Source organism: Manacus candei, unplaced genomic scaffold (assembly GCF_025592945.1).
Source record: "Manacus candei isolate 608988 ecotype Guabito, Panama unplaced genomic scaffold, ASM2559294v1 h1tg000029l, whole genome shotgun sequence".
Lineage (NCBI taxonomy): Eukaryota > Metazoa > Chordata > Aves > Passeriformes > Pipridae > Manacus > Manacus candei.
In genome coordinates this window covers 2,647,876-2,662,224 of record NW_026138077.1, presented here as the reverse complement: position 1 = coordinate 2,662,224, position 14,349 = coordinate 2,647,876, and the positions used below count along the sequence as shown (strand labels likewise).

The 14,349-nt window shown below is 51.1% G+C and overlaps 1 protein-coding gene across 10 annotated transcripts in view; it reads right to left on the bottom strand.

Moving 5' to 3' along the window:
- Positions 1-14,349, bottom strand: part of LOC127472607 (arf-GAP with GTPase, ANK repeat and PH domain-containing protein 1) — a 314,949-nt gene that overhangs the window by 242,413 nt on the left and 58,187 nt on the right. For 3 of the 10 annotated variants that reach the window (XM_051791068.1, XM_051791071.1, XM_051791072.1), the window contains exon 1: positions 5,001-6,928. The exons of 3 other annotated variants lie outside the window; for them this stretch is intronic. In XM_051791068.1, coding sequence (XP_051647028.1) covers positions 5,001-6,075 — 1,075 coding nt within the window. In that variant the 5' untranslated portion in view covers positions 6,076-6,928. Of the gene's footprint in view, positions 1-5,000; positions 6,933-10,839; positions 11,304-14,349 lie in introns of those variants that run through there. 4 more of the 10 variants (XM_051791076.1, XM_051791069.1, XM_051791073.1 and 1 more) reach the window with 4 other exon arrangements.

The following is a 14,349-nucleotide window of genomic DNA, read 5'->3' as shown; positions in this document are numbered from 1 at the left end:
AAGTGGAAAGGAATATGCAGGCATTTAAAACACGTGCTCTCTGCTTTCCAAGTATCGATTCCCAAGGTTCTGGCCATGCCAAAGCAAACCCCAGCACACGCCGTTTCACCAGCATTTCACACCCCTCATTTGGCAACTGCAGAGCTGCACTTGGGCAATCAGTGCTCCACTACTGGTGGTCACCAGAGCTGTGGTATCGAAATCAGCCCTGCTCTGCAGCAAAGAGCCAAACTGCTCAGGCAAATACGCCCAAGTGGTTCCTCAGAGGTGATCCAGGAATCCAAGATCTGGATGCAGCCCTGCTAACAAGCTTATGCTGCTTGGAAATTGTGCTTTGTGAAATACAGTGACAACAAGTTCTGGCCCCTTAACTACTAGAAAGAGTAAGAGTTCAGCATCTGGTGCCAGTGATTTTATTTTCTAGGGCAAAGTGACCACTACGTCCAGTAAAGAAGTGCAGTAAAGTCATGCAGCAACTATGAGCAACTTAAAATCTTCCTCTGGTCTGAGGAAAAAGCTCATCTGCCACACCACATACAGACTCCACCTCTGGGAAACCAGATGCTGCTCCATCATTAACTCTAGACTCACCAGGATTAGGCAACAATTCCAGAGTAATTCTGTCCTTCTTAGAATTACAGAACAATTAAGGTTGGAAAAGACCTCCAAGATCAACCTGTGCCCAGTGCCCACCTCGTCCCCCAGCCCAGGGCACTCAGTGCCATGTCCAGTCCTTCCTTGGACACCTCCAGGGCTGGGGACTCCAAACCTCCCTGGGCAGCCCCTGCAAAGGCCTGACCACCCTTGCCAGGGAGAAATTCTTCCTGATGTCCAACCTGACCTCCCTCAGCACAGCTTGAGGCCATTCCCTCTCCTCCTGTCCCTTGTTCCCTGGGAGCAGACCCCCACCTGGCTCCACCCTTGCCTTGGTTATCTGCATAAGCCTCATTAGATAAACACATCATTACCCCAGTGGTAAACCCAGTAACTCTGGCAAAACAAGAGTAAACTAATTTAATTTACAGAGTTTAGTTTGAGAGGCAATGGAGATGAATGCCTGCACAACACTTCACAGAAGTATTCAGTGATACATCCCAAGGAAGTTACCCATTACTGCCATCAGGCATTTAACTGTCAATTTTAGAGAAACATTAAAATTCTACATTTCTTTTCAATTTTAAGAGAACAACAAAGACCACGGCTTCTGGCAGCTGGCACACACTTCAATATTGTGCAAACATTAATCCATCTCATTCTCTAATTCAGCCAGTGACCTTAATACCAGTGCAGATCTTAATCATCTGGCTCTGTGAGTGCAGCTGGCATTCATTTGGCTTGACACAAGACCTACCCAATAAATAACAGTAAAAAACCCTCTTAGACAATGCTAGAAAATGCTTAACCCCAACTGCAATCTATTTATCTGCTAGGTTTTATCTTCATAACAACCTCTGGACAACACTCACAACAGTTGCAAGGGCTAAACAAGTCCTAGCCCATTTTCAGTCCATGAAAAAAAGGGACTCTGCAGTGTTGAAAAAGACTCTTCCAACTCTTCTCATGCCAAAACCTTCAGCTACTGAACAGGGAACCCCACAGGACCAGTTCCAATACATTTGCATCTTACTGCTCCAATTCCGTGTGCTCCAAGTCTGTGCCCACTCATCCAAATGAGTGCACAGCAAGCTTCCTGGGCTGCCCTGGGAATGCCAGGAGCACAGCAGTGACCAGGGCAGAGAGGAGATGACACAGAACTAACAGGAATTATCTCAAGTGAAGCTTTGCAAGGGAAGGCTGGAGGCCTCCAACAGAGATCACTCGGCAGCTTCCCCCTGCTTCCCACAGCTCTGAGCTGCAGAGAATTTGAGATAAGAGCTTAAAACCAACTCCTCTAAAACCTCGGGGGAAAAAAACTCAAAAGAAAAGTTTATCATATGATGATGATACTCTTTTGGTAGTCAACAGTTTTGATACCCAGATCTGCTTAGTATATCCTAAAGAGGGGTTATTCATACAAACTTATCTCAAAACAAAAGCAACAACTGAGAACCAGTAAAAAAGAAACTATTTTAACACACCCCACCAGCCCAAAAACATCCTCCTCCTCTTCTTCCAGAGCACCAAGAGTTCCTCTCACCATGAAAGAATCACAAAGACTTCGAGGAGAAAACAGTCTAGATGAGGAACAGCAATTCCCTTGACAAGTTCTCCTAAATAGTTTAAGGCAAAAATCTTCTCCGACTTGAATTATATGGAAATTTCTCTTTGCCTTTGGGGATAATGGCGATGGATATGGAAAAACTTTTTTCATTCAAATAGATGAATCCCTTGCTTCCCCTTGCAAAGCTTTTGGGAACTGCTGCTTGCAAAGGACCCAAGACAACAATGCCAAAGCAAACGGGCTTTGCAAGTGGAAAAGGAAAATGCCTGATGACCAGAGGTGGTTTACTAGACAGTATGAGGAATAATTCCACCCCAAATCAACCTTCACCCACTTCACAGTCCAAGTCAAATTCAGTAACATCAAAAACATGTAGGTTTAAAAATTCTTACTCATCTGCTTAAAAACTCCGTAACTTCAGCTTGTTCAAAAGTATATTGCACCTGACAGGGGTAGGTATTTTCTTTTCAGGAAATATCATACAAGCAGATACTGCAATGTATGGGTGAATATTCCAAGTTGAAAAGGCAACAAGCTACATTTTTTAAAACTTCTACTTTCTCTGCAGACTTTGGGCAGGTTTTATATGTGAAGTACAAACTCAAGTAACTCATGTACAGCACCAAACACGCAGAATACCAACAGCAGAAGGAAAACAAGTTCAGAATCATTGATGATTTGGGTGGGAAGAAACCTTAAAACTCATCTCATCCCACCCCCTGCCATGAGCAGGACACCTCCCACTAGCCCAGGTTGCTCCAAGTCCCATCTAACCTGGCCCTGAACTCTTCCAGGGATGGGGCAGCCACAGCTTCTCTGGGCAACCTGTGCCAGGGCCTCACCAGCTCAGGGGGAGCTTCGAGTAACAAATCTTTTTTCATCTGGTTACACAGGTGAAACTGTTCAACATGCTGAAGGTAAGGTTCCACCTGTGTGCCTGTGATTAGCTAATTAAACTTTTTTCTTAAGACATAATAGGAGAAATTAAATTAGTTTAAGGTTGGCTTTGTGAAGGTCACCAACGAGCAGCAGCTGGAACTGTGCACAGGCATTTTTCTAAGCTGTGATTTTCTGCAGAAAAGGAGAAGGAAGCAGAGCAGCCAGGCCTGCTAACCCAGAACACAAGCCTGCAACACTGCTGTCAACCTGCAGCCACACTGCTGGTCCCAGCAGGCATTTTCTGGAACACAAGCCTCAAAGCTTCCTTACACCAGACAAATTTGGTACTGCCATGTACAGAAAGAACCTCTCAGGCCCATCTTACTGCTGTGTACCAACAGTTACTGATTAACTGAACCCTCCTCCCAGGCTGAGAGGACTGGGGGATCCTGTGTGAGTACCTGACCTGGTGCTCCTGGAGGAGAGGAACAGTCTGAGTTGGCACAGGAGTCCTGTGAAGTAATTCTCTGTTGTGGTTACCTTGAACTTTACCCAAGGTCAGACCACAATTTCCGTCAAGATTATTATAAGCCCACATGAATGCCTCTGCATCAATAAAACCTTCCAGTCCTCAGTTACCAGGGCTAAATATTTGGCTCTGCTCCTTGCGCCTCAAACTCCGGGCACACTCCACTCGCAGTGGGAGCCCTGGATCTGTCAGGGGCTGGCTTTTGCTTCCCCCAGTAAACCACCTGGGCCCAGCTCCACACCATCCTTGGCTGTACCTGTGCCTTCAGGAAAGCTTAATCTTTCTAATTGAGAACTGTATTTTTAGAAAAGCAGCGACTTACAGATCATTTGCCACCTGATAAGCGCTGGGTGCTCAAAGGTGACTGTAATTGCCAGTTAAACGTTTCATCACAGATGGCTATTAAAGATGTGAAAGCACAGCTATGAGAGAGAAAGCACCGTCTCTCACTGAAGCTCCACAACCAGCATTTCTGGTTTTACACGTCCCAGTCAGCGATACCGTGATCCTTCCACATCCTTACAGAAAGCAGCTCGTCAGCTCTTCACTTCCAGCCCACAGTAAGGTTATTTTTCAAGTTTTTCTTGTGTCTGAGGGATTCACAAACCCTAGAATTCCCAACCTGATTCCCACCTTGCACTAGCAATGCTTTGGCTAGTCAAAGATCAGTTCACAGCTACATAAGTTAACTCAAATAATAAAATAACTCCAAGACCGTGGCTTCTACGTTTTTGTGCTTTTTCAAAAATATCAAACTCAGTTTAAGCTCTTTTGCTGCAATAAAGGTTTACAATTCATAAGACATTTACACCAGCAGTCACTTACTTCTCCAGCAGGCATATTTCAGACCAACATAACCCATTTTTTGGATTACAGAAGTCTTTCCAAAAGGAGAAGGTCCCAGTGCTGCGCTGCACTGGGCCACCCAGTGACCTATATATACAGCAGCACTGGAGTTCAGCTTCTATTCTGTAATTAAGAGAGCTACACTTGTCTCACTCAGCTGTCCTGGAACACACACTCAGTAAGACAGAAAGGGATTTTTGGTCCAGGAGGCTCACACAGCCTGATTTACCCTCAGAAGAGCTGTGCTACCATGCACTCCAAAACACGTTGTGCCCATAAAGCCATAAATCATGGAATGTTTTGGGTGGGAAGGAACCTGAAAGCGCATCCCGTTCCACCCTCTGCCATGAGCAAGGACACCTCCCAGCAGCCCAGGTTGCTCCAAGCCCCGTCCAACCTGGCCTTGGACACTTCCAGGGATCCAGGGGCAGCCACAGCTTCTCTGGGCAACCTGTGACAGGGCCTCCCCAGCCTCACATACCCTAGTGCAGCATCTCCCTCCCTCTCCTCGCACACCACAGCCCCTTGACCCCATCACCCACCCCCCGAGCTGCCCAACCACCCAGGTGAGACAGGGACGGGCACCTTTGTGGGGGGACCCGTTGATGCTCTCGGAGCTGGACTGCATGTCCACGGCGGCTCTCCTGAGGCTGCTAAAGTAAGCCCTGGACCGGGAGAAGCTGCTGCGGGGGGAGCGGCCGTGGGGGCTGCCGAAGAGCGCGGCGGGGCCGTCCCTGCGGGCGAAGATGCCGCTGAAGAAGCGCAGGAGCCGGTGCTCGGTGCCGGCGGCCGGGCCCTCCCGGCCCAGGCGCTCCGAGAGCCGCTGCAGGTCGCTGTTATCCAGGGTCCGGTTCTTGCTCTTGCTGCGCTCCCAGCGCTCCAGCCGGGACAGCGGGTCCGCCTGGCTCAGCACCTCGCCCACGTCCAGCGTGTTGCGCTTCTCGGGGGGCTCTGCGGGCAGCGCGGCGGGCGGGGAGGGCGGCGGCGGCCCGGGCAGGCTCCCGGAGCTGCTGTGCCGCCGCACCCGGGCCGGCTCCCCTGCGCCGCTCCAGTGCCTGAAGCTGAAGCTCCGCCGCAGCAGCCCCGGCTGCCGCCGCGGGCTGTGCCCCCGCTCCGCCGGCGCCTTCTCCCCGGGCCGCCCGTCCTTCTCGCCCTCCTCCTGCTGCTGCTGCTGCCCGCCGGGGGATGCGGCCGCGGCTGCTCCGGGCGCGGCGCTGCCCCGCGGTCCCCCGGGCACAGGTGGGCCCCCAGGCACGGGCGGTCCCCCGGGCACAGGTGGGCCCCCGGGCACGGGCGGCCCCGCTCTCCGCGGCACCTTGAGCCGGCCCAGCTCCAGCTGCCCCGTGCTCAGCGTCCGGAAGGTGCGGAAGCCGCAGGGGCTCGGGACTCTGTCGCGCTCCTCGCCGCCCTCCTCCTCCTCGTCCTCCTCCTCCTCCAGCAGCAGCAGCCCGGCCCTGGTGAGGCTGGAGGAGCCGGGCGGGCGGCTCCTCCCGCGCCGGGGCAGCTCGGGGCCGGCGCGGCCGCTCTCCGGCCCCAGCAGCTCCTTCTTCACCATGGTCACGGAGATGCGGTACACCGTCTTCCTCTGCGGGGTGCCCCGCTGCATCCTCTCGGGGGAGGAGGTGGCGGCCGGCGGCTCGCTGCTGTCCAGGAGGTACATGGCTCTGCCCTTCAGGCAGCGGCGGCCACCGCGGGCATCACCGCAGGGATGGATGGGCGGACGGATGGATGAATGGAGGGGCGGATGGATGGAGAGACGTGGGCGGCTGGGAACGCGGAGCCACCAACCACTGCAACCCGATTAAAAAATAATAAAATAAATAAATAAAAGACGCTCCGGTGTCACACCCCGCTCTGCGGCGGGGTCAGGCCGGGCTCCGGCTGCACTCCCCGCCGGCCGGCGCCCCTGGCAGCGCCCTCCCGGGCACGGCTCCCATCCAGGCGCGCATCCTCCGCCCGCGGGTCCCGGCTCGGCGCTCACGGCACGGGAGCCGCAGCCGCCGCCGCCGAGCTCATTGTTTACGGCGCGGCGGCTCGGCTGCGGATCTCGCCTCCTGCTTCCCGCCGCTCCGCCGGGTAAATCCGATTCCCATCGGCGCCGTCCCCAGCAGCCCGGGCCGGGCGGGCAGGTCCGCTCGCAGCGGTGCCGGCGGTGCCCGAGCGCCCGGCGCACGCCCCGGGGCGGCCAGCGCGGCTCGGCTCGGCTCGGCTCGGCGGGGCTCGGCTCGGCCGCGCCAGCCGGGACCGCCCAAGCGCCGGACTGGAGTCCCGCCCGCCGGGAGCGGGAGGAGGGCGCGCTCCCGGCACCGGGAAAAGGCGCTCGCCGAGTCCCTCTGCTGCATCCACCGGCTGAGGGGCAGCGCTGGGGCTGCACCTCACCCAGCCCGGCGGCTGCACCTCACCCAGCCCGGCGGCTGCACCTCACCCAGCCCGGCGGCCGCACCTCACCCTGCCCGGCGGCTGCACCAGGAGCCCAGCCACAGAATCGGTACGGGGCCCCACAGAAGGGACCTCTGGAGATCATCAATGCCCCTGCCAAGGCAGGGGCACCTGGAGCAGGTGGCACCGGAGCACGTCCAGGTGGGTTTGGGATGTCTCCAAAGAGGAGACTCCACACTCTCCCTGGGAAGCTGTTCCAGGGCTCTGCCACCTCCATGGAAAGAAGTTCTTCCTCATGTTGAGGTGGAACGTGTTGTGTTTTAGTTTATGGCCATTGCTCCTCATCCTATCACTGGGCCACACAGAAGAGAGTCTGGCACCATCCTCTGACCTCTCTGAGATATTTATATGCACTAACAAGATCCAGGATGGATCCAGACCCACAAATGGGCAAAGCACACAGTGCCCATCAACTCAGACCAAGACTCAGACCAACCTGGGGTTTGAGGCTCAGATTCTGCATGCAGGATGAACTGAGGTCACAATCCCTCCTTAAAAATAGTCAAAATTACCCAGAATTGATTCATTTTTTGGTCTGTGACCATCCTTAACAAATGTTTTCATCACAAACACCTTGCACAATTAAAAAGCCAAATTAGTACATGGTTAGTCATGCAAAAACCAACCTGCTGTACCCTTCCCAAGCAGTGGTTTCATCAGAACCTGGCTCTTGTACACAGCTGGAAGAGGCTGTGACACACACTCCTATCACACCCAGCTTGCCAGTTCTCTACAGGCCAGTTCCAGGGATGCTGAGGTAGTGATCAACCAGTAAATGTCCACTAAAATAAAGTCATTTGTAAGCCAGGATGGCAGACAGAAGTCAAGCAACATTAGGAATAAGGTTTGTAGTTTCCATGCGTAACATCCTTTTAAAAGTCAAGCTTCAAAAACTCCCTTCAGCCGCCTCGCACATCCCTTCCAAGCCTACAGTCAAACACCCTTCACCAGTGCCAGTGAGGGCCAAAAGCAATAAAGGGGTAAAAAGGAAGGAAAGCACTGCCAAGGCCACCTCTAACCCATGGCCCCAAGTGCCACATCTACATGTTTGAAATCCCCCAGGGCTGGTGACTCCACCACTGCCCTGGGCAGCTGTGCCAGGGACTGACCAGCCCTCCAGAGAAGAACAGCTCCAGACCATGAGCTGGGCAGGACATGCCCTCAGAAGCATTTCCAGGTGGGAGGCTGTACTCTCACAGGAAGGATGTTCTGTGTGCCAGCCCCTACACACAGTTAGTTGGCTGATGACACTGGATTCCCACGACACACACTACTGTTCCATTACCAGTTGGAACACCGGGAATTCCTGATTTAACTCATTCCTCCAGATGACAGATGCTGTTGTCTTTAACACTGACTAATTAACATTGATTATTCATCATTACTCTATTCATCATGGAATAGATTTGTACATGTATCTCCAGCAGATACCTGACCAAGGCCAGCTCTGGAGAGAAAGTCTTAAGAACACAGAGCTTGGAACAACCTGGTCTAGTGGAAGGTGTCCCTGCCCATGGCAGGGGAATGGAATAACATGATCTTCAATGTCCCTTCCAACCCAAATCAGTCTGGGATTCTAGAAGGTCTCACTTGACCATCCTGAAAATAGCTTCCAGATCTTTCTAAATGCTTGTTTGCTATCACAGAATGTTAGCAGATTTTTCCATTCCTCTCACATGCAAAAGGCCATTTCCAATAGGTATTTCCAAAGGGGAGGCAGGGGGAAAGGGAGGGCGGGAGGGAGGATTTGTTATTTAAAAAGGGTCTAATGAGGATAACAGCAATAACAATCTTTTCCTAAGAGTCAAATCCGCAAACCCAGCAGCCCTCAGCCCCCACAGGCAGGGCGGTGCGCGGGCTCGCCGATCGCATCCCGCATCCCGATCCAGGCCGCGCTTTCCAGCGCGCCGCGCGGGGAGCGCAGGCTCCTCACCCGGAGCGGGATCAACCATTTTTCATCCTCCCGGGATGACAGACCCCTCCAGAGGAGCCACTTTTAAGCGCAGACAAATCGCCGGCACATTCCTCCAGCCCTCTCTGGAGCATCCCACCCCCCTGCCCGCATCCCGCCCCGCTCACGCCGCGCTGGGAGCGCGGACACCCGGCACCGCCTCCAGATGCTGCAGCAGCTCTCCTGCGGGGAGCAAGGCGGGCTCCGAGGGCGCTCTGCTGCTACTCAGCACAGCTCTCCACCCTGCAACTTCTTCCAGGGCTTCTTGTGAGGGGGACTGGTTGTAGCGCAGCCGCCTGTGCTCCCGGTCCAAAGACCATCATCCCCTGGTGGCCCAAAGGCCATCCCCCGGTGGTCCAAAGGCCATCCCCCGGTGGTCCAAAGGCCATCCTTCTTCACTCCTGGACAGAGGAGCTACACCAGCCCTAAGAAACCTGCCGTTCGTTGTTCATATAACCCCGGCTTATCTCGGAGCAGGGACAGAACTCGCAGAGTAAGGGATGTGGTGTTCAGTGTTCCGTCAGAGCTCCCAGATGCCCGCGGAATTCCTGAGCTGCCGGGGCTGTGCCCGCAGCCCAGGGCAGCATCGCTCGGCTGCGCCCACCCCGGCCGGGCAGGGATCCAAGGATCCAGCAGCTCCCTCCGGCCCGGCCGCTCCTCCCGTCCTGCAATTAGCACAGATCCGCTCCCAGAACAGAAGTCCCTCAGGCCCTGGGACAAGAGCAGCCAGAAGCCACGGCAGCCAACCCAAACAAGTCCTTTGGCTCCAAGCCCACGCCGTGTGTCCTGAAGGGCCCTCGGCAGCGGCTCCCGCTCACCTTTCGCTCCGCAGGCACTGGAGGCAGAGCAGGACACCCGTGCACAATAAATACGGGGCCCTGAAAGGCTCTGACACAGTTTATACCCTCCACTCATCCCCCCCACCTCCAAAACTGCTCAGTGCTCTATGACTTCTGCCAGGTGCATGAAATGCCCCCGAAGTATTTTCCTTGACAAAGTCTTACTGCCCCTCCGAGACAGCCACACTGAAAAGTGGAACCATGGAAATCCTCCATCCGCGTGGCCATTAAAGGGTCAGACTTGCCACTTTTTACTCCACTGCCGAGGTCAAGCCTATTTACACTACTTGGAAGACCTTCATCAGCAACAAACCAGACCCCAGTGCATCTCTAGAGGCAGAGTAAAGCCAATTCAGTATGTGGAATAAAATATTTCGATTTTTGGAATGTAGCATTTTGATTTTTCACACAGGGAGCTCAACGCTGCCAGCAAACTAGCACAACCCAGCCTGATGCCTTAAAATGCACAGACATTCCACACAGGAAAAGCTCTCCACTAAAATTTAGAGGTTCACAATTCTCAGCAATGAACCCCATCATTTAATCAACACAGTGAAACAGGGGTGTCTCAAATACATCTTTAAAATGCTTCAAGCAAAACTCGTATGAACAGAATAAGTGCAGAGGGAGCCCAGCGAGTGCAACATTCACTGATGCCCATCCTGAGTGATGTTCTTGAGCTGAGTTTCACATCACTGCTGACACATCCCCAGCACACAGCACTGCCTGCTCAACGTGAACAACTGCAGAAATGGCCATGCTGGCAGGGGAAAACATTCCTGCCCTCCAACAATTTTAAAGCAAGGTCACTGTGAGCCACTGATATTACTGGTACTGATTTAATAGAGCAAAGACTATTTCTGTCATTCCAAGTGATGGAAAAAAAGGCTTTGCATTTTCTCTTTTCCCAAGAACTCTTTGCAAAAAGACTCTTCAATAATTCTTTAATTCCTGTTTCTTAATTCCTTGGCAGAGTTTCACATTTCACCAGCAGATCCAACATGGTCACTATTCAAATACAGAAGCCCAGACAAGGAGGACTTGATAATCTTAAAGGTCTTTTCTGACCTTAAAAATTCTATGAAATGCCTCAAATACATCAGTAGCATCTCAGCATTAAAATTTCCATCCTGAGACAGCCTAGACAGGTTTGCCAAAACCTTTAGGGGCGCACAATTCCTGTTTGGGTTTTTACCTGACAACCAGTCATTCAAATCTTCACTGCCCTCCATGTCTTTTTTTTTTTTCCCCTGTAAGAAAATCAGACCTTAAAGTCACTGTTTTGCACACTGCAGGTTGAATTCCAGACACACAGTATCAGTCCAAGTAGTTGTGCCTTTGACAAACTGATTGTGGAAGACAAAATCAGGTCACCTGAGCAATTCTTACAGCACTTTGGACGTGATTTCACTTTTCCCTACCAGAGAGGCCGTGCTCCATCCGCTGTTTGTCATCACACATCAGTGTTCAACCAGCAAACAAGGGAAGGCATCTGGACCAGAACAACATTGTGCTGGAGGGGACCAGCAACACAGAGCCCAAACTCCAGGGCTCTCTCAAGCCACGGGGTTTGCATTAAGCCACTGATCTGTGTTCTTCTGTCACTCTGCACTCGTCCATTACACAGGCCTGAATTCACTGCAGGCAAATCTTTGCTAAGACATCTCACAACAAAGCACAGAATAGGGGCTACCAGCAAGAAGTCAGCATTTGCCATCAATAATGATCTTACTGTCAGCACAAGGAAATCACATTCCTGGCCTAAAAACACTGGATGCCGAGCAGGAAGGGAATGAGGGCGATGGGGTGTGTAGTAAACATGCAACTCAATTGTTTGTTTTTCTTTCACCAGGAGAGATATAAAATATTTACACGTCGGTATTCAGGGGGAAATGAGGTCACAGACAGGTCAGTCAAAGCCCCTAACACTGAAATATCCCCACAGAAGCCACAGGATGGGTTGGGTTGGAGAGGACCTTAAAGATTATGCCTCCAAAGGTTGGCATTGCTGCTCCAGGAAGGCCACGTGCCTTAGTGCCAGGGATATTACAGCACGTGGGATAGTACAGTTCACAATATTTCCATTTCTAAGTACAGATTACAGTCCTTCCTTTCACATCAGTTATGTCCTTCATAGCCTATAAGGCTATCATTTCATGAGGATACATTACTTTATAATATAAATGCAAGAATGAAATACCTTTTGACTCATATCCATTCATTAGAGATGAGTGAACAGCAAATGGTAAAATCAGAGTTCAATCAATTATGGGTTTTTTTGTACCATAATATATGCCTAAGACACTATTTTTAAAAAATTCTCTTACTGGACAACTTCAAGCAAATTCCAAGTTGCATATAATTAACAACATATTTCTGATGCCCAAGCATAGCAGATTTCATCACTGCAATTTAAAGAACAGAACAAACTCCATTTTTTAAAGGGAAAGAGGACAGAAAGTCTTGAGTTTTTCTGCATGGCTAAGATCATCCTTTTGATTTCTGCCCCCAAGCTGATGGAGCTGTTAAAATTAATATAATATGTGCTCCTAAGTTTAAAAACAAAACAACACACCTGAGTGCAGTGGAATTTCTACTCAATTACCAGAACTGTCCTAAGTTTTCTTCTCACTAAACAAAGAGGAATCCAGAGAATTAAGTCTGGATTTTAAGTGAAGGGGACTAAGTCCCATTTTAAGTGAAGGGGACTAAGTCTGTATATTGTGTCACTTCAGTTTGTATACAATGTCACTTCAGAATCTCATTTTAAATACACATACTTATTAATAAATAACATAGTAACATAACACCATGTTTGTCTTGATAAGAAGCAGGACGAGTTTCAAGAAATCCTCATTTTGGATATTTTTCCTTTTTTTTCTACAAGCTAAGTGCTTTCTAACTCAGGCTATTGCACGTTTCCCTTAATCCTCTTCTCGTGCACAGTAAAATACTCTGACAGGCAGCACAAATACACACTTCCAGTCCCTCAGCCTCAGGATTTTGCTCATTACCTACAGTATTTCAGCACCCCCCAAGCAGGACGGTTCCCAGATGCCTGCCAGCTCTCCCAGCGTTCCTCATTTTTAGGCAGGTTGTTTTTCACCTCGGATCACTTACACACTGGAAGAGACTGCACTGCAGTGAGGCAAACAGCAGATCAGGGCTCAAAAGAAAGCCCCACTTTGGGCTAAACTTTCAGCTCACAAATACTGGAGGGCTGTGAGTTTGTCATTAACAAAACCTGGGTGAGTGTTTACGGTCAGGGTACAATCTGCACCCAGTCTGGGCACGCTGGAGTGCCGTGGATTCAGAGGTTTATGTCTTTATGGACTACTGTAAAAGCATGAACTTCAGCCACCAGTGCAGGAAAGAGGGATGTGCCATGACCTCTGGTACTGCCACAGCCATCTATGAAGTGAGCAGTGCTGCAGAGCTGGCCAGTGACAGACACTGCACCAGGGGGTGCCTCACTTCAGCACTGCTCTGCAAAATTAGGTGTCATGACACAGATCATGTCTTTGAGTTTTTACCTGCAGGCAAGAAAATGAAGGAAGGAAGGAACAGGGACAGAAAGGGGAGGATGGTGTGCTCTCATCTGCAGGTGGATAACAGATGGACTCCCAGCTCTGGTGTTTGACTGCAGGTACTGTCCTGGACACAGCATTGCACAGTCCCACACTGAACATATCCCAGGGAAGAGAAGCCTGTGGTACAGATTTCCACTCCCTTTTACAGCTTCAGAAAGGGAGAGCTCCTTTCACTCAAACGTAAGAAGAGAAGGCTCCAGGGAGATCTCAGAGCCCCTTCCAGGGCCTAAAGGGGCTTTAGGAGAGCTGGAGAGGGACTTGGGACAAGGGTCTGGAGTGACAGGACAAGGGGGAATGGCTTCCCACTGCCAGAGAGCAGGGATAGGTGGGATATTGGGAAGGAATTCCTCCCTGGGAGGGTGGCGAGGCCCTGGCACAGGTTGCCCAGAGAAGCTGTGGCTGCCTCTGGATCCCTGGAAGTGTCCAAGGCCAGGCTGGATGGGGCTTGGAGCAACCTGGGCTAGTGGAAGGTGTCCCTGCCCATGGCAGGGAGTGGAGCTGAATGAGCTCTGGGGTTCTTTCCCACCCAAACCAGTCTGAGATTCTGTGATAATCTCCAGAACTATTTCTCTCTCCATCTATATGGTGTGTTTTGCAGGTATAAATCAAGGTCATGTCAGGTCTTTGACTTTGTCTGGAGTTACACAAGCATTTCTGATTCAGCACAAAGCAGATGGAAACTGCTCCGAGCTCTGCCCCCCAGGTGCTGCACTCAATAAGCCCCCCCATGTTATGCAATACTTGCATTGAAAGGCTGCTCAGTGCCTTTGGAACTTGAACAAATCCTGACGTCTGTAAAAGCTTTTAAGCAACACCCAAACTTCTTAAAGCTTCTCTCTTCAAAAACGCAGTACAGGAGTAAAGATGATGTGATGTGAAAAACTTGAATAGTGTTTTCAAGTCATCCTCAAGATAAGAAGCCAAAAAAGCTTAACGAATATAAAGACCTTAGTTTTGGGTAGTTACTTTCCTGCAAACAACATACTGACCCAAGGGGCACTAAGGACATAAACAGGGGGGTAAAACAAACCCTGTAAAGCAGCAAACCCAAACAGGTTCAGTTCCTACCCAGGTTGCTCCAGCCTGTCTTCACCCAACAGCTACACCTGCACACC